The sequence below is a fragment of the Lipomyces oligophaga genome (genome assembly GCF_038497815.1).
Source record: "Lipomyces oligophaga strain CBS 7107 unplaced genomic scaffold V1516scaffold_1, whole genome shotgun sequence".
Lineage (NCBI taxonomy): Eukaryota > Fungi > Ascomycota > Lipomycetes > Lipomycetales > Lipomycetaceae > Lipomyces > [Lipomyces] oligophaga.
The window spans coordinates 1,193,278-1,214,659 of NW_027117785.1; the positions used below are offsets into that span (position 1 = coordinate 1,193,278).

The 21,382-nt window shown below is 44.1% G+C and overlaps 11 protein-coding genes across 11 annotated transcripts; 5 read left to right on the forward strand and 6 right to left on the reverse strand.

Moving 5' to 3' along the window:
• The first annotated feature begins 299 nt into the window (after window positions 1–299).
• V1516DRAFT_645268 (armadillo-type protein) lies at window positions 300–3,465 on the forward strand. The gene is made up of 3 exons (XM_066920169.1): window positions 300–589; window positions 757–921; window positions 975–3,465. The coding sequence occupies exons 1-3, from the start codon at window positions 395–397 to the stop codon at window positions 3,303–3,305; spliced, it is 2,691 nt and encodes an 896-aa protein (XP_066779903.1). The 5' UTR covers window positions 300–394; the 3' UTR covers window positions 3,306–3,465.
• On the reverse strand, window positions 3,292–6,406 carry V1516DRAFT_631780 (histone acetyltransferases subunit 3-domain-containing protein). The gene is made up of 2 exons (XM_066919959.1): window positions 5,615–6,406; window positions 3,292–5,567 (listed from the first exon to the last, which is right to left on the reverse strand). The coding sequence occupies exons 1-2, from the start codon at window positions 6,207–6,209 to the stop codon at window positions 3,718–3,720; spliced, it is 2,445 nt and encodes an 814-aa protein (XP_066779904.1). The 5' UTR covers window positions 6,210–6,406; the 3' UTR covers window positions 3,292–3,717.
• V1516DRAFT_668412 (mitochondrial 37S ribosomal protein mS35) lies at window positions 6,207–7,926 on the forward strand. Its single transcript, XM_066920998.1, has one exon. It carries the CDS (start codon window positions 6,541–6,543, stop codon window positions 7,726–7,728), a length of 1,188 nt encoding a protein of 395 aa, XP_066779905.1. The 5' UTR covers window positions 6,207–6,540; the 3' UTR covers window positions 7,729–7,926.
• On the reverse strand, window positions 7,544–8,730 carry V1516DRAFT_668413 (uncharacterized protein). The gene has a single exon (XM_066920999.1). The coding sequence runs from the start codon at window positions 8,637–8,639 to the stop codon at window positions 7,854–7,856; it is 786 nt and encodes a 261-aa protein (XP_066779906.1). The 5' UTR covers window positions 8,640–8,730; the 3' UTR covers window positions 7,544–7,853.
• Window positions 8,731–10,374, reverse strand: V1516DRAFT_668415 (uncharacterized protein). The gene is made up of 2 exons (XM_066921000.1): window positions 10,088–10,374; window positions 8,731–10,025 (listed from the first exon to the last, which is right to left on the reverse strand). Exons 1-2 carry the CDS (start codon window positions 10,204–10,206, stop codon window positions 8,978–8,980), a joined length of 1,167 nt encoding a protein of 388 aa, XP_066779907.1. The 5' UTR covers window positions 10,207–10,374; the 3' UTR covers window positions 8,731–8,977.
• Window positions 10,375–10,571: 197 nt separating this feature from the next.
• V1516DRAFT_645281 (uncharacterized protein) lies at window positions 10,572–12,098 on the forward strand. Its single transcript, XM_066920170.1, has 3 exons — window positions 10,572–10,732; window positions 10,839–11,006; window positions 11,060–12,098. The coding sequence occupies exons 1-3, from the start codon at window positions 10,681–10,683 to the stop codon at window positions 11,971–11,973; spliced, it is 1,134 nt and encodes a 377-aa protein (XP_066779908.1). The 5' UTR covers window positions 10,572–10,680; the 3' UTR covers window positions 11,974–12,098.
• A 525-nt stretch (window positions 12,099–12,623) lies between these two features.
• On the forward strand, window positions 12,624–13,772 carry V1516DRAFT_619507 (mitochondrial biogenesis AIM24-domain-containing protein; the record flags this gene model as incomplete). Its single annotated transcript, XM_066919458.1, has 3 exons — window positions 12,624–12,761; window positions 12,814–12,885; window positions 12,930–13,772. The coding sequence occupies 3 exons, from the start codon at window positions 12,624–12,626 to the stop codon at window positions 13,770–13,772; spliced, it is 1,053 nt and encodes a 350-aa protein (XP_066779909.1).
• An 87-nt stretch (window positions 13,773–13,859) lies between these two features.
• Window positions 13,860–14,744, reverse strand: V1516DRAFT_668424 (Ctr copper transporter). Its single transcript, XM_066921001.1, has 2 exons — window positions 14,159–14,744; window positions 13,860–14,102 (listed from the first exon to the last, which is right to left on the reverse strand). Exons 1-2 carry the CDS (start codon window positions 14,657–14,659, stop codon window positions 14,001–14,003), a joined length of 603 nt encoding a protein of 200 aa, XP_066779910.1. The 5' UTR covers window positions 14,660–14,744; the 3' UTR covers window positions 13,860–14,000.
• A 362-nt stretch (window positions 14,745–15,106) lies between these two features.
• On the reverse strand, window positions 15,107–15,796 carry V1516DRAFT_617425 (Ctr copper transporter family-domain-containing protein; the record flags this gene model as incomplete). Its single annotated transcript, XM_066919365.1, has 1 exon — window positions 15,107–15,796. The coding sequence occupies one exon, from the start codon at window positions 15,794–15,796 to the stop codon at window positions 15,107–15,109; it is 690 nt and encodes a 229-aa protein (XP_066779911.1).
• Window positions 15,797–18,050: 2,254 nt separating this feature from the next.
• Window positions 18,051–19,739, forward strand: V1516DRAFT_618296 (P-loop containing nucleoside triphosphate hydrolase protein; the record flags this gene model as incomplete). Its single annotated transcript, XM_066919403.1, has 1 exon — window positions 18,051–19,739. One exon carries the CDS (start codon window positions 18,051–18,053, stop codon window positions 19,737–19,739), a length of 1,689 nt encoding a protein of 562 aa, XP_066779912.1.
• Window positions 19,588–20,797, reverse strand: V1516DRAFT_698254 (uncharacterized protein; the record flags this gene model as incomplete). The annotated part of the gene is made up of 3 exons (XM_066924106.1): window positions 19,588–20,363; window positions 20,427–20,533; window positions 20,588–20,797. The coding sequence occupies 3 exons, from the start codon at window positions 20,795–20,797 to the stop codon at window positions 19,751–19,753; spliced, it is 930 nt and encodes a 309-aa protein (XP_066779913.1). The 3' UTR covers window positions 19,588–19,750.
• Window positions 20,798–21,382: the final 585 nt, after the last annotated feature.

The window sequence follows — 21,382 nt, forward strand, 5'->3', positions numbered from 1 at the left end:
AGTCACGTGGCTAGCATTGTTCACTGATAATGTGAATCTGGTCATTTATAGGAATTAATTGCTCTAGCCATAACTTCAAGTAAAAACTAGTTTTTCAGCATTTAGAACAAACTATTTGTTCTGCCAGAGTAGATTTGAACCGATTTTTTTTTTCTGATTATCAGTACTTGCAATTGTGATCCTGAGCGGGCACGTGCATAACACTTGTGCTTAGTGAGATATGCCACATCCACTTTCATTCAAGGCCTTCGCGGTGAAGGTCCATTGACCATCAGCTTGCTAGATCCAAATAGTTCCATCGACTTCTGATAACTCGATTTCAATTCATTTTTGTGTCAGATTTTCGATTTGTATTCGATTGAGATTTCGTATTTTGCTCTAATTTCCCGCAGATATGTCACAAAAAGAGTCGGGAAAAGACGCGACCGATGCTACTGCCTCGATGGAGAATAGTTCCTCTTCGACAGTACCTGCTGGCAAGGCTCCAGCTCACAAGAAGAATGACAAAGATCAAAAGGATGAAGAAGAGCTTTCAGAAGAAGATCAACAGCTAAAGTCGGAGCTTGATATGCTGGTCGAACGTTTAAAGGTATTTGGCTTTTTTTTGCTTTGAAAACTACAGATCGGAAAGCTTTGTGGTTGTTGTAGTCGACATTGAGGTGATTACACATCAGCTTTTCTCTCTGATCCATCGCACCATTTCTTTCCCCTCTCTTTGTCAGTCATGTCCATGTTGCTTATTACTATTTCTTATAGGAACCTGATACCTCTCTTTATAAGCCTGCGCTGGATTCTTTGAAGAACTTTATTCGCACTTCTACATCGTCCATGACTGCTGTTCCTAAACCATTAAAGTTTCTTCGACCACACTATCCCGATCTCACTGAGTTATATGATAAATGGCCTTCAGCTGAGCTTCAGGTATGCGTTCTTTTTCCTGGATTTTGTCTCTGACTTTTCTGATCGATTTCTAGTCATCGCTCGCTGATGTGCTTTCTGTACTGGGTATGACATACACCGACACTGGAAAGCGTGATTCGCTTCATTATCGTCTCTTATCAACTGCTACTTCAGAAGAATATGTTACTTGGGGTCATGAGTATCTCCGTCATCTTGCTCTAGAGATTGGAGAGGTTCATGCTGAACGTGCCGAGAAGGAGGAGCCTTCTGAAGATCTACTGGATCTTGCTCTGCAAATCATCCCATTCTTTCTTAAACATAATGCTGAAGTTGATGCGGTTGATCTTTTACTTGAGCTGGAAGCAATTGACAAGCTTCCACCATTTGTTGATAAAGATACCTACGGACGAGTTTGTCTGTACATGGTATCTTGTGTTAATCTTCTTCCACCTCCCGACGATCGCAATTTCTTGCGTGTAGCTTATACCATATATCTTTCACAGAATCAGCTACCTCAGGCTATGGCTCTTGCTATTCGCCTCGATGATTACGACTCTATACGCACTGTTTTCAGTGCGACCGAGGATGTTTCAATGCATAAACAACTGGCATTTATATTAGCTCGCCAACAAATTTGGCTACAACTTGAGAATGAAGAAGTGCAAGAGTGTCTTTCAAACACTAGATTATCCACATATTTTATGTTTTTGGCTAAGGAGCTAAATATTTTGGAGCCGAAATTGCCGGAGGACATTTACAAGAGTCATCTAGAGCATTCTCGAAATGACCATGATACAGGCTTGATAGATTCTGCTAAACAGAACTTGGCTGCTAGTTTTGTAAATGCTTTTGTCAACTCAGGCTTCGGGAAGGATAAAATGATGCTAGTTGATGATGATACTAGATCGTGGGTATACAAAAACAAAGATGGTGGCATGCTTTCAGCTACTGCTGGCCTTGCTTCCATTCTTCTGTGGGACGTTGAACAAGGTTTGCAGCAACTCGACAAGTATCTTTACTCTTCAGAAGAGTATATTAAGGCGGGTGCCCTGCTTGGTATTGGTATTGTGAACACTTCAGTCCACAATGATTCAGAGCCTGCATTAGCTCTCCTTTCAGACTATATTGAGAATCGAAATGTTTCACTGCGTGTTTCAGCTATTATCGGTTTAGGTCTTGCTTATGCCGGTTCTCAAAACCAGGACATTGTTGCGCTTTTGTTACCTTTAGTAAGCGATGTGTCAGTTGAGATGCAAATTTCATCTTTAGCTGCACTTTCTTTGGGTCTAGTTTTAGTTGGTTCATGTAATTCTGACGTCACTGAAACGATTGTTCAAGGACTATTGATTCGAGATGATTCTCAGCTCTATGATAAGTGGGCACGATTTATGTCACTAGGCCTTGGATTACTTTACATGGGTAAGCAAGACGCCGCCGATGTCTTGCTAGAGACATTGAAGGCTATAGAGCATCCCATTGGCCGCAATACGTTGGTTCTTGTAGACATTTGCTCTTATGCTGGTACCGGCAATGTATTGAAGATTCAGCAGCTTTTGCATTTGTGCAGTGAAAAGAGCACTGGTGAGCAAAAGGGTTCAGAAGAAGAGAATGACCTTTATCAAGGATACGCTGTTCTCGGTGTCGCAATAATTGCTATGGGAGAAGATATCGGATCTGAAATGGTTCTGCGCCAGTTTGGACATCTAATGCATTACGGTGAAGGATCTATCCGACGTGCTGTTCCGCTTGCCATGGGACTGATTTCTGCATCCAATCCACAGATGAAGGTATTCGATACCTTGTCGAGATACTCCCACGATAGCGAGCTGGAGGTAGCATTCAATGCTATTTTTTCTATGGGCCTTGTTGGTGCGGGTACCAACAATGCACGACTAGCTCAGTTACTTCGACAACTGGCCAGTTATTACTCTAAGGAAGCGAACAGTTTGTTCATGGTTCGAATTGCGCAAGGATTACTACATCTTGGCAAAGGAACACTTTCGCTATCTCCATTCCATACTGAGCGACAGATTTTATCAAACGTCTCACTTGCAGGATTACTCACAGTTTTGGTATCCCTAATCGATGCCTCTCAGTTTATTCTTGATTCTTCCCATTACTTGCTCTATTTCTTGACTCCATGCATTCATCCGCGTTTCCTGATTACACTTGACGAGGATATGAAGCCTATCCAGGTGAATGTCCGAGTAGGTCAGGCAGTCGACACTGTCGGTCAGGCAGGCCGTCCGAAGACGATCACGGGGTGGGTTACCCATAGCACCCCTGTACTTCTTGGGCATGGCGAACGAGCCGAACTAGAAGATGACGAGTACATTGCTCTGGCAAGCACATTAGAAGGACTAGTTGTTCTACGGAAAAATGAAAGCCGAGCAGATGAAGAATGAACATAAAATTTATGAAACAATATTTTTTGTAATATTTTTTAGGCTCTAAGACATGATAACCGAGATGGCTAGCAATTTTAGCTTTTCAGTTTTCGTCTTATTGTATTGTCCAATTTAGTTGTAATTAGCGTCGTTAGTTAACATGAAATGTTTGATCCATTCTTATTGATTTAAAAGTAATCTAGGGAGATATAATCTGATTGGATATAATATATTGCCTACATATAAGAAATAGCAATATTTTAAACAAGTCAAAGAGATTCACAACCAAAGATTGGTCATATAAGTTTCTAATTGAAGTTCAGTACTTGATATTTGTGGAATGAGGATAGCGAAATAACCGTAACAAAATTTAAACAAAAATTTTTGTTGCCTCGATAACTATTGCTATGCACTGCGTCTGGAGGAGTGCTTAAGTAGTGACTTCGTTCGAAGGCGGAGCAGCCTCAAGATGGTTAGGCGTGCTGAAAGTGGTGGAAGACGGTGTATCTGAAAAAGCTGTGGAGCCATTGATACCATTAACAGAAGTAGTGGGAGGATGAGGAGGTGTCTGAATTGTTGAAGGATCTTTAGGATGGTGAATAGAGTTGCCGTTAGGTGTAGGGTCAGTAGGAATCTGATCTGGCTTCAAGTCTGCGTCCACGACGCTATTGACAGCAGGAGCAACCGATTGAGCGAGAGCAGAAATCTTTGACTCGTCCTCGACAGCAAATATCGACTTGCGTGGAATTCGTTTGATCATTTCTGCTGGTGGGAAAACGGCTCCAATTTTCTCAATCCACCGTCGACGTTTCTCGAGTAGCACTTTAATACCTTCTCCGAGCTCAGCTGTCTTACCAGGTGCTCCGCCAGAGGCTCCACCGGATCCAAGTCCATTACCTGCCGGCGTCGAGGGAGTAGCAGAGGTCGAGGAGTTCTGCGGACGCTTCTTCTTCTTCACTGTTCGTGTCCGCTTGAGGTAAGCCTGGTCAACCTGCTTATCTAGGTCCTCGTGGATCTGTGAATACTCTTGGTAAGCCATATGTTCTAATACAAGTTTTTCAACAATCTTTTTTCGGCGAGTGTTAGTTACAGAGACCATGCGCAGCTGCTTTTGTAACTTGCGCAGCTCGGCGCAGATCTCGTCGTCTTCCCGTAGCGACCAATCCGGCTCATAATCATGGTCGCCATTCAGCCCAGTGCCCAAGATTCCAACGTATTTGAACTCACGCTTAATTCTGTCTTCCAAGGTCTGATAGTCGGCTTTGACTGAGGGTACACGCCATCGCTGCTCGACAAACTCCGAAGTAGACGAGAGAACTTGCGGTGGCTCGACTGGCTGAGTGGTGTTATCAGCTGACACATTCTCGTCCGCTCGAGGCGTGCCTACTGTTGAATTGGCGGCGGTAGATGCTGCTCCAGCAATTGCACCGTTAATTGTAGTTCCTGGAGTCGGTAAAATAATATCATCCGCTTCGTCTTTAAGCAAAGCGGAAAGTAATCGTGACGTCAAGGGCCCGCAGGAAACATCTCCCGTCTCAAGCATATCTTCGGTGAGATTTTCAGAAGTTCCTCGAGAAGCTAGTTCAGAAATTGTAGATTGTGACCGACGTGACACTCTGCCATTCTGCCTACCGTTATTAGTGCTAGTACTGTTCGATCCAGTCACAGCACTGTCTTCTTCTGCCCAAACATCAAGATAGTTGGGACCAAGTGGCGGAATAAGATACGGCGTCAGATTATCCTGCTTCTCACCTAGAAATGATAAGTCTTCTTCAGTATATGGCCGGAAGTATGGCTCTATATATGCTTGGAACGTGGTGAATTGAACTTGATTATTTGGTTTGGATTTGGAAAAGTCTTCGTCGGGAATCTCACCTGGTAATAGGTCGGACAGATCTTTAGTTGGATAAGATGCAACGGCGTACTTTTTCTTCAGGTCTTCAGTTCCAGACGTGGGGATCGAATGGTCTTCAAAAGTGTCATCCATAAACGCCAGCGCAGCGGTTGGAATCGTCTGGGCAGTGACGTATTCCGATCCAGGATTTTTGGGTCGCTTCTCTGCTTTACTAGCGTCAGAATGCTCGCTCATAGCATTCGTGACTGATGCCTGTCCTTCGACCAGCCCTTCGCTCTCTTGCTTGGGAGAACTAGGCAAGGGGATATCTGATGTAGGTGCTGCATCAGTCATAGACACCTCATTATCGACCGCGGTTGGAGATGAGGCATCGCCTGATGATAACTTTGTATCTTCGACTTTTATTTTGATAGTAAGTGGTGTATCTACTTTGTTAGAACTTGGTCGTAAGACAATGTATGGATAAGCTCACTCGATTCTTGCTTGACTTCATCTTTATCACTATCAAGTTGATCGACTTTTCTCTTCCTGCTCACTGATTCGGCATCACTGACAGATCTTTCAGCAGAGGCAGTGGAAACTTTTGCCTCGTCTTCGAGTTTCTGTTGTCGAGTAGCCTCGTCGCGCTTTTCCTGAGCCGCTCGTTCAACCTCGAATTCAAGTTCGCGTACTTTTGAAAGCGCTCTTTCACGGCGGGAATCAAGGTTTTGCAGCAATCGTTGTGTGCGCACGATTCGAGCATGTGCTTTCGCTGATAACGCACGCAGATCAGATTGCATAGATGTCAATGCAGCGACTGAAGGAATTGTCTGGGTTGATCTAGCTGTACTAGTGCTGGCTCCATCGGGACTTGCTGACCGACGCGAAGCGTGGGGATGAAGTAAAGCCTCGTAAATTTCAGGCGTAACATCAATATCCAATGCAGATGTCAGCAATGAGGCAGACGATGACGAACTAGATGTCACTCCAGCAGATGCTGTAGCAAATATATCGCCGGCTCGGGACTTGCCCTTGCCTTTGCCTTTGCCCTTTCCTTTTCCAGCCTTTGATTTGCCTGCCGGAAGCATAGCTAGGAAACCAGATTTAATCTATCAAAGCGGGCTAGACAATTTTAAATTCTTATCCGGACGTTAATACTGCTTAATCTGCTTATGTTCTGAATTGCAGATTAAATGATCATCTTGATGAAACGAATATATTTCACAATGACGAAGAGCTGCGCGGCGCATTGATTATCACGTGTGCTAAAAGAGGGGATTGTACTCGACTATGATGCTCTGAAGTGCTTCCTTGCCTTTTTTTACCCTCCCGACCTCACTTTCCAATGAAATAGCCAACCTAGGTTTGTTGAGTTATCGCTTGGAACATAACTAACAAACTAATCATCCGCGAAATATTATGCTCATCAAAGACGTATCACGACTTGTGCGGAGTCGTTCTGGCTGCTGTTCCGCGTCCTTAACTGCACGCTCAAGAACCTTTTCAACTTCTCTTGTTTGCCCGAAAGACGAAATTCGAGAAGATGCTAGTCCTGGAAAGAGCAAACCAATAGAAGAAAGTGCAAAGAAAAATAAAGACTTAAGATTGGAGGACAAGCAAGATAGTATAGTTACGAGTTCAACTGAGAGTTTATTGTTCGGAACGGATACTGGAAATGGAGGAAGCCAGCAGCCTCCGTCGAATCAAATGATTGAAGCGTACCGGTCAATAATGAAGCAAGTACCTGAAATTCGAAGGGAAACCAACTTGCGCAAATTATTGGCAGACGTTCATGAGAAGTACGAGAAAATGGACTCTCAACTGGCTGGGTTGAAAAACGTCGTCACGTATGATTCATCCATACGTCATATCGATCCTCGTAAAGATAATTCTCATCGGTCGAAACCAGTGACATTTTCGTTTCCTTCAAATTCGCCAGATAGACTGAGTCATGTTGCAGTAGCTCATGATATAATTACCGAAATTGAGGAGGCCGGACAAGCAGTTAACTCGGTCGACGAAGATATCGAAAAGGCTATTGAATCCGTCGGGCCCAAAAATATGTTTGACGAATTACCTCCCGCAGTCCATATGCAAGTCGAAGAGCATCGATTTAAGCGTATGTATAACCGAGTGACGGCATGGGAAATGCCATCGCTGCGGCAAAACTTTGTGCCGTTCAGCCCGCGGTCAAAGACGAAGGGAGAGTTATTCAATTTCAAATACGTGTCTTATATGGGCCAGACGCATCCCTCGGAAGGAAATGTGACGGTTACGTTCAATGTGGAAGAAGTTGCTGATTATTATTTTGGCGAAGGTGAAGAACGGAATACGCGACTTCACAAGCTTAAACTACTTTGTTTGAAGCGTTATGACTCTAATACCAATACAGTCCACATGAGCGCGCGAAATTTCCAGCATTCGGCGCAAAATAAATTGTTCTTGGTCAATACGTTGAAACGACTTCTCGCAGAGGCATATTACATTGAAGAAGAAACGTTTGCGGACATTCCTTTCGACCCTCGTTATAGAAAAACTAAGCGTCCCCAAATGGGATATCCGAAAGAGTGGCTGCGTTCTCAGGACGTGCATGGTGTGGAGATTTGATTTTGTAAATAGTAACTATCTTTGAACTGAGCTTATAGAAAGTAGGCTCTTGTGATTTGAAATCTTAGTAGATAGTATATCCTTAGCAAACTCTTGCCATTAAATATAATATACAAAAAGCTATCTCAAACTTCTTCTCTATCGTTCTCCATGAGTGTATCGGTATCTTCTCCGTTAGTCCTATCTACTTCCTCTGGCTGTTCCTTAGGACTTGTAGTTATGTTGCTCTCCGAAGACTTCGCCATTTCTACTGCCGCTGTAATGTCTGTGTCGATCTGCTTTGCATTTGAATTATTCTCAGTCTCTTCAGTATTCGTTGTCTCGACGCTATCCAACGGCTCACAATCCGGAGGTGGTGTTCCCGTATCAACTAGCCATTGGATCGGGCTAAGCAAAACATCAATCGTGTTTGTCGGATTTTCAATCCCACCCTGTAAGGGCAATGATGCAGTTGACCCAGGAGCCGGAACTGTCTGGATTTGAGCAACATCTTCGTATGTACTCTCCACTCCAACAATACGCTCTAATGCGCGGAGATACTTCTGTCTCGCGCTGGGCTTGTAATGCGAATTTGGATATGCAATTAATTCTGCGAGTCGCTGGAGGGTAAAGGGTGGAGATAGCGAAAAAGCATTTGTTAGATACTCAATCTGTGCCTGGAGGACCTCGCCTTCTTCAACTGTTGGTTCCGGGGTAAATTTGGTTGTCGTGATTTCAAACAAAATTCCTGGCAATTTTGTCACCAATACCGGCCATTCCACTGTCGATGGTAACGTTCCCGCATCCGCTGTTTCCCGAAAGACGTCGACGTCGAGATCATGACTGTGTTGTCTCTCTTCAACGGGTCCGCTGGTCAAGTTTCCTTCGACACTCTCTGCCAAAGCGGCCTCTCCAACCACTGCAATAGCCATACCTACGGCCCTTACAAATTGGTCGTCGACACCTTGAGACTCCTACAAATAATTCAAGTTCAGAATTCGTGAAATCTTTCTCCTTTTCACGATCGTGCTTGACTTTTTCAGATTCTATTTACATGGCTTCTTGCGGGCTCAAGATAGACAGACAGCCAGGCACGTGCAATCGCCGCAGCAGCCTTAACCCCCCTCCTTCTTGGGTCCGAGAAATGGATTTGATCGCAAATGCATGATACATTCTGATTTACTAACATACAAGAATGCCACTTGATCTAGGTTAGATATTTTGTCGAGTGACACTAGTGGGCTAAATTGGGTGGTAATGCGCATTCTTCTTAAGCTTCTGCAGCCCACACCTCTCGGCCAGCAGTCTGCATCCAACTGCTTAGCTGATTGACCGAGTTGTCCCATTGAATCAGACGCTGGCGCATGCTTTCAACCTGATCTTTCGTCATAACTCGGGGTTGCAGCCAGGTAATGTTGACACGCTCACCTACTTGATCTATAGATCCGCGAATCAACCCCAGATTTAATGCTCGCATGACCAAAAATTCGACATTGTCATGTGATAATTTCGTTTCCTTCGCAATCAATTGAAACGACAGCGTGCGATCCGATACAGGCCGTTGGAATACAGCCTCGATCAGCGCCATCGTACAGAATTTATCACGCAGAAACTCCGCCTGGTTGGCCAGAATAGGAATAGCGCTCAGCTGTGGACGCAGATTGTCGAAAGCAGTCAAATTTCCGACATTCATTGCAAACAGCAGTTCTCTCAACCAGCCGTATTCTGTTCCTACAAGACTTTCGAGAATGGGATGAAGTAAAAGTTCACCGAAGTTGTAGATTGAATCTCCCAGAAAAGCCGCGATGGACAGATCGTAAGCCCGCTCACGTTGTGCTTCAATTGGTAGATCTTCTATCTTTATGCAGGCCAAATATCGTAAAGAGCTTCGATAATACGCAGCAAAATCAGCTTTGACCTTGTAATAATCCGCACTGACAGAGTAGAAGGCAGCATTAATGACCGAATCGATCGTATCGAACTTTTCTAATATTCCGTTGGCCGAATCAATAGTGGATCGAGCTCCCTCTAAATCTCCTAATTGTAATTTGACACGCGCAGTCTCTATTAAAGCGTAGGCATATGCATCTTTCGAAGTTGGATCATCCACTTTTCCTGCAAGCTCGTTCATAAAATCCAAAGCCTCCGTCTTGTCAGAGATGGTGGCCGAGGCTGCGAGACCGAGTGCCACAAGCTTAAGCTGGTTAATCTTTCCCTCGAATGAACACACAAACTGCGTATATAAACGACGTCGCAAAGGAGCACTTTCGGGTTTTGCGAAAAACGACACTAGCATGTCTGTGAGTTGATGCCATAGCCTGAAGCCAGTCAGTCAGCCAAACACAAACGATAGATCCCAACAACCACGGCATAAGCATACCTTCTCTCCCAGAAATCTTCCATCGTATAAAAGTCTCCCTCAAGGTCTGCCGGCGCCTCTGATCGAAGAACAGATAAAATTGTCGGCACGTCATGATCGATATCCATATGAGAAGCCATAATATTATATGTCAATCTGTCTAAGATCTGAGTTTGTAAATCAAAAATCAAACGTAATCAAATTCAGGTGTATTAACCCTGCTTCACTGCTTTACGATTCTTAGATCAAGCTCTATTATCTTTTGCCGAATAGATGTTCTATTCAGACCTATTAAACCGATCTTTCACACCGTGTTCCTTGTTAGATGCAAATCATTCCAGCACTGTCTTCTCCACCAACGCCATATGCTTGCACATAATCACGTGTGCATAAACGTAAAATGACATCGACATGGATATCTGCCAATCAACGCGCCGGGAATGATGCTGAGAGCCGCACACTCCGCCAGACGACTTTCCACCAGAATTTGTATACTTTCGCACGAAGAGTTTTGATTGTTTTTTGTCGGCGAGAAGCGCAGGAATTAGTATTGCTTTAATACATAGGCTTAGCTTTCAGTTGTAGTGTGTTTTGACTGTCTTTGTGATATCAGGATGCTATTTGTTACTCCTGTGCGTGCGCAGGTCCTTGCAGTGCCGCGGAAAGGTAAGAGGATTCGAGACAGAGACCGCCTGGCTTAAGTCGAGGATTCGGAATATCTATCGTGTTGTATATCATGCTTGCATCGAGTACTAATTTTATTCTTTTATAGCTTCTCTATTTTGCGTTTCCGCTCGTTATGCTCATGATTTGGCCATAACTCGCTCTGGAAAGCCGTTGATTAGTTACGGTCCTGGCGGCAGATCTTCGAGAACCGGACGTGTAGTGACGGTTTTTGGAGCTAATGGTTTTCTTGGACGCTATTTGGTCTCCAAATTTGGTATACTTTCTTTCATAACTCTTTGGATAACCGTTTTCTGATTTGGATTCTAGCTCGTGAGGGTACTATTGTCATGGTCCCATACCGTGAGGAGATGCAAAAGCGGTTTTTAAAAGTTACCGGTGATCTTGGTGTCGTCAATTTTGTGGAGTTTGATCCTCGTAATATGACTTCCATGGAGGCTGCCATTAAGGAAGCAGATGTGGTTTACAATTTTATTGGCCGTGACTACACTACCAAACTCTATAATTTCCATGACGTGAATGTGGAGATCCCTCGTCGTATTGCAAATACCGTCAATAAATTTGGTGTTGATCGTTTGGTTCATATTTCATCACATGACGCTTCACCGTACTCTCCCTCAGAGTTTTTGAGAACAAAATATGAAGGCGAACAGGTTGTCCGTGACATTGTTCCTTCGGCGACGATTGTCCGTCCCTCGCCTGTCATTGGCCAAGAATCGAAGATCATCAAGGATATTCTTTCGTTTCCGTATCTTACTGTCAATAAGAACCAGCAACTGATTCGTCCGATTCACATTCACGACCTAACGGAGGCGCTGTTTAAGATTGGCCATGACGACTCGACTGTTGGCAAGACATATGAGCTATTTGGAGACCATGCCTGGCAGATGAAGGATCTTCGATTGATGTGTGAGGTTGAGGCTAAGAAGAGTTATACTGAATACAATGTGCCTAAGAAGCTTTATGCTACTGTCTCGGATCTTCTCAACAAATATCTTTGGTGGCCGGTCGGATGTGCGGACGAAGTTGAGCGCAAGACTATTGACCAGAAAGTCGACCGAAACGCTCTTGCTTTTGCGGACCTTGGAATGAAGCCAGCCATAGTTCAGGATTACATTGGTCAATATGTAAAGCACATGCGTGCGGATCTGTTTATGGATGTACCACCTGATTCGATCGCCGAGCGTAAACGTGAGAGAGAATATCTGCATGTCAGCCGTTAAGTTTATTAGTATTGGAATTGGAATAGGGATTGGCATTGTAGAGAATCATTGCTAGGATTATAGATTCAGCAGATTGAAGTAGTTTTTATTTTCACAGTCAGATAGTAAAAATTTGATCATTACATAATAATTAACGAAGTATAAGTCGAGCTCTTTGAGGAGCCGCGTCCTGGGATTGGGCCCAGAAGTCGGGAAGACCGTAAAACACGTATAGTTCGGTAGAGCAGAAACAGAAGGTTTGCAATTTATTAGCACGAGGAGTCAAAGTGCGAGATATCATTTATGGCTGCTGTAATCAGTTCAATGACACGGCCTATGTCAACCGTTAACACAGTTGGAATGCGACTGTCGATGTCAGGGCGAACCGCCTGTTCTGGTGCTGTAACCGCAAGAACAGGAAACAGAGGGCCAGAACAGGTTCGAAATGTGCACATCAGTCAGTCTCCTACGGCATCAATTCCGATATCTATGGACGTATCTGAACTGGTCAAAGATATACCGAAAGTCAGTGGGGATGGTCCATTTCCGTTACGTATGAGCAGATATCTGAGAGATCTGAAGAAATTATACTAACTTTTTGTACATGCATGGCCAACGATATCGGATGATCTTTCGAGTCTGATTGGAAGATTTTCGAGATCGGGACTATCATGCATGGATTTTTTATAGTGCCTAAATTCGAAGTTCTCGGGACGCCTGCTAGTCTGTTGAACGTTTCATTACCAGCTTCAGCGACTTTGTTTACTCGTCGAGGAACTCTTGTGGGAATCAATGGTAGCATTAACAATGTAATATGGACATTAATATTTGGAACCCATTATTGTTGCTGATAGAAGTTAGGTGACGTCTACCTTTTCCATGTTAAAGCCTACACTACGAGCTCTCACCGGTATTCCATTTCTATACCAAAAGGTAAGTCAGCCAAAGACAGAGAGAATGATAATTAACAGGTCTAGATATCAAGCACAACACCTGTTACAGCGCTTGTGTCGTCCAAATCCGGATCCGTGCAGACGACGTTCTCGGTCGTTTCACTTGATGGTAGATTAGACTGGACTGTCGCCCAGCGAGGCGCACTTCTTGCGTGGACAGGGTCTACTTTGACTCTGAAAGCCAAGCTAGTTCCTTCGCTGTCGCTTGCACGCTGGGGAAATACGGTCTTATCAGGTCGTGGAGAAGTCGCGCTAGTTGGAAAGGGTCAGATCTATCAGATCACCTTGCGTGAGCCAGAAGAACAATTTCTCGTACATCCATCAAACGTGCTCGCGTATACATCGAGTTTACCTGCAGCTGTTCCCGTATTTCAGAGAGTTAAGCATACCCGAGTCAACTTCTCGGTTCCTACATGGCTCGGCGGGAACCTATTCAAGAAATCAGATAGTCCGATCGCAAGTCTTGCGACTTCAGTCTCCGAGAACGAGGTTTACAGATTTCTCTCTCGGGCTTGGTTTCAAGTAAAATCTGGAATTAGAAGATTTATATGGGGCAATGACATGTTCATCAGATTCCAAGGTCCTTGCACGATTTTAATTCAATCGCGAGCGACACGACTGGCCGATCTAATTTCTGCTCGTGAAGTTCGTCAAGCTTACGAGGCTGCGGCAGTACAGCCTGAATCGTTTGCAGAACCATTATCTAATATATCTACAAATTCCAACTCAGAAGCAGCCGAAGCGAAAGTCGAAGCTATCCGCAAAGGAAACGCTTCGAAGGGAGGACATATGAAAGTGGCAACGGTGAGTGAGGGCAAAGTTGAGTTCAAAAGTGTGGATTCGTTTGATGAGTTCGTGAAAAAATAAGAATCCACATCGAATTTTAAAACTGCAAATTATGTCATCTGTATAGAGACCGGTCTATCTTACTCTTTTCATACGATATGTATAGGAATGGAATTATTCATTCAAAGCAGAACAGCGTGGAGGATAGAGTAGAGACATTGTACAGAATCATATAGAATAAAATATGGAAAACACCTTACGATAGCCCAGGAAACGGAAAATAATGCAACAAATTTAGCAGAGCAAGCACTAATGACAACTTAAACCTTTAGCGACGAAAGTACTTGATTCATCACTGAATGCAATATGGCCCAGAAATGCTCCAAGACCAATTCCGAAAATAAGAACGGCCTAAGGAAAAAGATGTCAGAATAGTATGAACCTTCTAATCGAGAGTTTGGACTTACGTTATAGGTCATAGCGATCAGCATGATGAAAAAAGAATAGACCACGAGAACAGAGTATAACCAAGCATGAACAACTTTTCTATATCTAGTAATGACGATTGCGAGTGTTGCTAACAGCGGCTGCGGTCTTGAAAACAACGTCGACCGCGACCCAGAAGATGACGAAGAAGAGAGTGTTTGAAAACTATCGAGCGAAATCCCGGCAACTCCAGAAGGTAGCCGATCATCTTCCTCTTCGTCGTCATTCTGTTCATGGTCCGATGACAGATTAATTTGGCGACTTGAAAGCCAAGATGACGAGTTCAAGCTGTTCCGAAGATATTCATATCCAAATCCAAGCGCAACGATCGCCAAAAATGAAAATATCAGCGACCAATTTCCTCTAATATGCCACCACTCAAACACGACACAGGTGCCGCGAGGATCCCAGTTGAATACCATCGACATCTTGCACATGTCGTCCATGCCACCGTCCGTATTATCTCCGTGATCCATATCCATAATGATCGTATTTAACTTGTTGATACCTATAGCTCATGCAATTTGCAATACTGTGCTGTATATATCTATTTGGTAAATTACAATGATTTACAAATCGGAACTGAAAATGATACAATTACAAACTGGGTATGACACGATTGACCCAGACCCTAGAGTTTGCAATATCGGCTTAGGGTGAGGTTCATATGGTTAGGGTATACTAATTAAGAAAGAGCGGTCGCCGAGGGGATTACTGCCCTACGCCGGCGGCGAGAAAGCGCATTTGAAAAGTATCGAAAGGTACGATAAATGAGCATGGACACCAGAAGCTGGGATCACGATGATTACATCCTGTGGATCTAGACTCGTAAATACTGACAACCTGGTTTAAAAATTGAGATTCGATAAGGTATTCAAAGAAGAGTGCTAGGAAAAACGAAACATATCATGTCAAACTATTTAGAAATCTTAATGACATGACATTCCCTTGGGAGTAGCGTTTTGACCGAAGTCACCGAACACTAGATTACCAAGAAACGCGCCGACTCCAATCATAATAATAATCCAGCCATTATAAGTCATCGCAATAAGCATAATGAAAAACGAATAGACGACAAGAATTGCATAGACAAGAGAACGTAGGATCCGTCGAGAGGTAAATGCCAGTTTACGCTGCGACTCAAATAGGGAAAACGCAGGTTCTGTAAGAAGAATAGTGCTTGAAGAACTGCTACCGGCAGAACTAACACTAGTACGAGTTTTTGCAAGAGTTGTGCCAGTTTCGGGATCAGAATCAGAAGAACGACCACTGTCATCTTCGAGTTGGATCGAACGCTCTTCAATCAATAACGGATGCGACGACGCCTTACGCACAAATTCATATCCAACTCCAAGCGCAATCACGGCAAGAAGAGAAAACGCCAGAGACGTAGCGCCCCGGATATGCCACCAGTTGAAAACAATGCAAACGTCGCTCGTGTCCCAATTAAAAATCATGTTCATTTTACACATGCCAGGCATAGCAGCGTGATTATGACCACCATGACCCATGTCCATGCCATCATCGCCATCATCACCATCACTATCATCACCCATATCCATCCCACCATGACCCATATCCATTTCAAGAATATTAAACTCCTTGCCAGAAGCAACCATAGAGTCAGAATGTCCAAGGGCTAACGACGTATCTGTTTCGGAATCACCCATTCCGATATGCTCTGGATTCTTCGCTGCGATCGTCATCATGGAGCTAGTCATGCCATGTCGTAGCGACGCAGCGCTGATCTGCGAAAGCCCAACAAGAACAAGAAGCAAAGAGCTAAAAAAAATCATTATAGAACACAGACACAGAATCCAAGTTTCTGATCTCCAGAAGAAAAAAACAGCAATAGAAAATAATATGCAAAATCGAAAATCACAACACAGGATACCATGATATATAAATAAGAGCAATTAATGTCATTACTCGCTCGTCGAGCACTTAACCTTTACCGGGTTCGAGCCAAGTGGCGTATACAACACTACATTGGAACGCGTTCAGGAGCCGGAGGACAACAACTGAACTCATATTCAATTTTCTCCAGTCTTTCTGGCTCAGCTTCATCAGGTATTAAAGTCAAAAATAAGGCCTTGCGTGGTGTCCTTGGTTACCAGCTACGTGGAAACCACTCATTCTTGTCTATCATGATTCAATATCATTGCCGTCTTACTGACGACCAGTAACAAATTTGCTCACCAGTACAGCAATTCTGCTCATCATCTGCGAGCCACCACCGCTAACAGCACCAGCACGAGACATCTAACCCAAAGCAACGCACATAGATTTGTTTGTTTTGATTCTGAATTGCTCGTTCGCCAATAGTGTTTCTCCACATACAAATCTGGAATTCCGCGAGCAATATTTGCGCCCATTTCCTCCCTATTCGCCCTAACCGGATGCCGATCATGTGATAATTGAAGATCGAGCGAAGTGCAAAACTATGTGCGATTATCACTGATTTTCAGAACGAGCAATGATCGAGAACAAGACTTCACATCATTTCTTGGTGTAGAACTATCAGAAATTAGCCTGCTGATAAATGTATTGACCGTCATTTTTGGAAATGAAGTCCATTGCTAGTGAACCGAAAGTAGAGCACACGGGAGTCAGAGTTATTACTTCGTTGTTTGGCGAACTCAATTGCTAGGTCGGCTCAGAATAGTTTTGAGTGACAATAAACGGTGCAATAAGTTCTAAGATTTAGAGATAGCTCTGATCTAAAGATAGCTTGATGGCAGTGAATGCCATGATTATAATATTGGACACTTGTCTGGTACAATTCGGCGAATCCATCAAGTCCAGACTATTGTGAGACGATATGGTATTCTGTTTCATTAACTCTATGCCCAGCCATGCAGTCTAGTCAATATTTTTAATGAGACCTATCTTCAGCATAAAAGCTATTTTCGTCAAAATTCTCTCAATTTCTTAACGATATCCATATAGATTTTCATCTAGACTGACAGTTACATCCAATTTTGCTGCTCAACTACATGTTGAGCACGTGATGTAACATATAGGTTATTCACGTCATCATAGTTCAGAAGCACCCAAGAAGTACCCAAAGACCGGTGGATGCAATAGATAGAAATCAAGGATATCTTTCCAGTATCAGGTAGTTTGGGTAGCACAGGTTGGATAGTCTGATTCAAAATTGTAATCTTGCTCTAATCACTTTCGTCTTTTTCAACTGACCGGTGAAACGAACAAATAGCAAAAGCCGAATTTTCCCGGGTCTGGAGCCTGTTCGAGTCAGAGATTGTTTGCGACCAACTCACTCCGTTTTAGTAACCTGAGTGTTTTCTCTTTGTGTGAGCATTTCTAGCAATGGCAATTTCAGGAACTGTCACTCGAGGAGTTGGCAACCTGACTTACTTTTCGTCGAGTTTGTGTTTGTCAAAATCCGTTCTGAGGTCGTCTTCCAGTTCGTTTTCTCGTCTATGTCCGCGAGCATCAATATCTACTGTCTCTTTGTTCGGCTCGACCTTGAGTAAGCGTCATGACAGCAAATGCAAATATGCTTTATCCCAAAATCCTCTTGTTTCGCCGACTCTGAAGTTGATGTTGTTTCGTCGCGGACTTAGTTCTACTGGGCCTGTGCAAACGCCGACAGCTGCAGAGACTAAATCAGAGGCAAAGCAGCCAAAGTCTCTGAACAGTAAAACTCCGGATCTACTAGAAGAAAAAGTTGTCTCTGCAAAGACACAACGGAACGCTGACTGGGCAATTATGAAAGAAATGTTAGTTTATCTATGGCCCAAAGGTCAAATTGGAGTAAAAACTCGAGTAGTCTTTGCACTTGTGCTTCTTGTCGCATCTAAAGTGCTCAACGTGCAAGTCCCATTCTACTTTAAGGAAATCATCGATTCGATGAACATTGATTTTCAAGAATATGCCGGAACGATCTGGACCGTGTGTGGGACTGTTGTGATTGGTTATGGACTTGCGAGGATCGGTTCGACGTTATTTGGCGAGTTGCGGAACGCAATTTTTGCGTCAGTTGCGCAGCGGGCGATTCGGTCTGTTGCACTTGACGTGTTTCAGCATTTGTTGAGATTGGATCTGAATTTTCATCTTTCCCGTCAAACAGGCGGACTTAGTCGAGCCATTGACCGCGGAACTAAAGGTATCTCTTTTGTTCTGTCCTCGATGATCTTTCATGTCCTTCCCATTGCTTTAGAAATCAGTATGGTTTGTGGTGTGTTGACATATAACTATGGCACGAGTTTTGCTGCCGTCACATTTTTCACAATGCTGGCTTATACAATCTTCACAATCAAGACTACCTCATGGCGAACGCAGTTTCGCAAAGATGCGAACAAAGCTGATAATCGTGCTGCTACGGTCGCCGTTGACTCATTAATTAACTACGAGGCAGTCAAGTATTTTAACAACGAAGGATATCAGGCGAAACAATATGATCGAGCATTGGCGGATTATGAAAAGTCATCGATTAAAATTGCCACATCACTTGCGTACTTGAATTCTGGCCAGAATATAGTATTTTCGACTGCTCTGACTGCAATGATGTTCATGGCTGCTCAAGGGGTTGTGGCCGGTTCTTTAACCGTTGGCGATTTAGTGATGGTCAACCAGTTGTTATTCCAGCTATCTGTGCCGTTGAATTTTCTGGGGACTGTCTACCGTGAACTGCGTCAATCACTGCTGGACATGGAGACACTGTTTAACCTTCAAAAAGTTAACGTGCAGATTATAGACAAGCCGGGTGCGCCAGACTTGAAGCTGACAAGAGGAGATGTCGTGTTTGAAAATGTCTCGTTTGGATATCATCCCGATCGGCCGATTCTGACGAACGCGTCATTCACTATTCCTGGCGGTCTGAAATCAGCGATAGTAGGTCCGTCCGGATCGGGAAAATCTACAATTCTACGGCTATTATTTCGATTTTACGATGTGCAAGACGGCAGGATTTTGATTGATGGTCAAGATATCAGAGAAGTGTCTCTCGACTCTTTACGAAAATCTATTGGCGTTGTGCCACAAGACACGCCGCTCTTCAACGATACAATTGAGCACAACATCCGCTACGGTCGCATGGACGCAACCGACGAACAGGTCCGAAAGGCTGCCGAACGCGCAAAGATCGATAAGCTGATTAATAGTCTTCCGGAAGGATGGGAAACCAAGGTCGGAGAACGGGGAATGATGATATCAGGAGGAGAAAAACAGCGTTTAGCTGTGTCCCGGCTGATTCTCAAGAACGCGCCCATTATGTTTTTTGATGAGGCGACGTCCGCGCTCGATACACAGACCGAGCAAATGCTCATGCAGAACATCAACTCGATTGTCCGGGAAGACAAAAAGACTAGTGTTTTCATTGCACACCGCTTACGTACTGTATTGGATTCAGATACGATTATCGTGCTAAAAGGAGGAAAGATGGTGGAATCAGGCACGCATCAGGAACTGATCGACAAAACTGATGGCATCTATGCCTCGATGTGGAGAGCGCAAGAAGTGATTGAAGTCATAGAGGAGGACGAGAAGCGCACCCATGAAGTTACCGATAAGCTCAAGGAGGTTGCAAATAAGATGTAGATAGATTAATTTCATATGTCCAATTTTTGGTTTATATTTTCATTGTTGTCATCAGTATCTCCACTTTCTTCACTAGCAACACCTCTGTCGCTTAGCTCACTTCCCTCTGAGCTATCGATATCGTCGGTTCCATCGCTATCACTAGCCTCGCTGTCGAGAGTTAATCGATTAACGTTTCCAGTCAACCAAATATCATCCGCATCACCATTCAACTTTTGCTGTTCCTTGGAAGAGACTTCCTGCTCTATCTGATCCAAATACCGCTCCTGAGCGTCAGTCACCGATTGAGCATCAGTACAGGCGGCATAGATGTCGAGCAGTTTGCCATTGACTTTCAAAAACGCCTTCCCCCAAGAAAAATGGTCCATCATCTCAGCTGCCCAATCTTTCCGCCCACAGATGGCAAAAGTAGCAGCGAGTGCTTCCGCACAGTTCAACCGCCAGGGTCGACCGTAATTGACTGGATTTGTCGCAACCAAATATGGCAGCAACCGCTCATGGCGGCCCCCGATTCGAGACCAGGGAATCTCGGATACTCGTGCCCATGAACATTCCACGACTGCTGCACCAAATGTCTCCAGTATCTCTCGGTCATCGGGACATACGGGAACTTTTCCGTTAGGTCTGCGGAAGAGAAATGTTTAGAAACAATAAATCAAAAACTAATTTAGAAAAAGAAATGCTTACGAGATCACGAGTCCTTGGAATTTCTGGCCGACTCGCAGCGAACGAATGAGTCCGAGACGGGCGAGCTTTCGACCTGAACATCGCTTCGGATCACACTGATCAAAATCCTAAAAATCCAATCAGACAGATTGGTCTTAAATTAAGGGATGAAGTAGACTCACCCACATGGCACATTTCACGGGGAATTTATGCTTGTTTGATTCGACATCCTCGGGTCCATTGTCCTGCTGGAAATTGTGGTGCTTAGTTTCGTTATGTCTGGACCATGATGATTTACCACCGCGACCTCTGGAACTCGACTGGGGTCGTCGGCCAGACTTGCCACCATTAGTCGACCATTCGTCTCTGTTCTGCTTGCCAGATTTGCCCATTCTCTGACCTAGCTTCGGGCCAAGAATACAAATTCTAGAATCACCAATCCAAATCGGCTGAATTCGCATGTACGAGCAAGAGAATTTTTAGGATGCAGCCGCACAAAGGGACTGGGACCTGGCCATAAGCAACCGGGCCAGTCTGTACTACGACTGATTGCTCTCGTGCGGGATCGAAATGTGTCAGATTTGAATTTGACAGCTAGCCAATGGGCAAGAATACATGTAAAAACAGAACTAATAAGAAAAGAGGAAGAGGTACGATTATTCACCAATTACAGGTCTAGAGATCTGAATGCTCTGTGCCAGATTTTGTTAACGGGATCAAGTCGACATCTACACGATCTTCAGACCTGCCTCTAAGGGCGGATGCTCGCTTGAAACGTCTGCGGCGTCCAACTGGTAAGGCGCTGAAGACAGATTGCAGGCTGCCGAGCGCGGAAGATAGAGCGCACTTTTGCAGGATTCTGCGCTCGAAGTGCAGGATTGGTCGACTGTCGTCATGCAAAGTCCATACGCAGAGTGATATATATCCAGAGAAGTGGACTGGACTGCGATCAGACAGCAGATTGAGACTAGAACCAG

Excerpts from the sequence above, each read along its gene's own strand:
- V1516DRAFT_645268 (XM_066920169.1), top strand. The coding sequence starts at position 395 with ATGTCACAAAAAGAGTCGGGAAAAGACGCGACCGATGCTACTGCCTCG. Across the intron at positions 590-756 it reads TGCTGGTCGAACGTTTAAAG|GAACCTGATACCTCTCTTTA; the intron begins GTATTTGGCTTT and ends TATTTCTTATAG. Across the intron at positions 922-974 it reads GGCCTTCAGCTGAGCTTCAG|TCATCGCTCGCTGATGTGCT; the intron begins GTATGCGTTCTT and ends ATCGATTTCTAG.
- V1516DRAFT_631780 (XM_066919959.1), bottom strand. The coding sequence starts at position 6,209 with ATGCTTCCGGCAGGCAAATCAAAGGCTGGAAAAGGAAAGGGCAAAGGC. Across the intron at positions 5,568-5,614 it reads TGAAGTCAAGCAAGAATCGA|ATACACCACTTACTATCAAA; the intron begins GTGAGCTTATCC and ends CTAACAAAGTAG.
- V1516DRAFT_668412 (XM_066920998.1), top strand. The coding sequence starts at position 6,541 with ATGCTCATCAAAGACGTATCACGACTTGTGCGGAGTCGTTCTGGCTGC.
- V1516DRAFT_668413 (XM_066920999.1), bottom strand. The coding sequence starts at position 8,639 with ATGGCTATTGCAGTGGTTGGAGAGGCCGCTTTGGCAGAGAGTGTCGAA.
- V1516DRAFT_668415 (XM_066921000.1), bottom strand. The coding sequence starts at position 10,206 with ATGGCTTCTCATATGGATATCGATCATGACGTGCCGACAATTTTATCT. Across the intron at positions 10,026-10,087 it reads GAAGATTTCTGGGAGAGAAG|GCTATGGCATCAACTCACAG; the intron begins GTATGCTTATGC and ends GACTGGCTTCAG.
- V1516DRAFT_645281 (XM_066920170.1), top strand. The coding sequence starts at position 10,681 with ATGCTATTTGTTACTCCTGTGCGTGCGCAGGTCCTTGCAGTGCCGCGG. Across the intron at positions 10,733-10,838 it reads CCTTGCAGTGCCGCGGAAAG|CTTCTCTATTTTGCGTTTCC; the intron begins GTAAGAGGATTC and ends ATTCTTTTATAG. Across the intron at positions 11,007-11,059 it reads CTATTTGGTCTCCAAATTTG|CTCGTGAGGGTACTATTGTC; the intron begins GTATACTTTCTT and ends TTTGGATTCTAG.
- V1516DRAFT_668424 (XM_066921001.1), bottom strand. The coding sequence starts at position 14,659 with ATGGATATGGATCACGGAGATAATACGGACGGTGGCATGGACGACATG. Across the intron at positions 14,103-14,158 it reads TGATCGCTATGACCTATAAC|GCCGTTCTTATTTTCGGAAT; the intron begins GTAAGTCCAAAC and ends CTTTTTCCTTAG.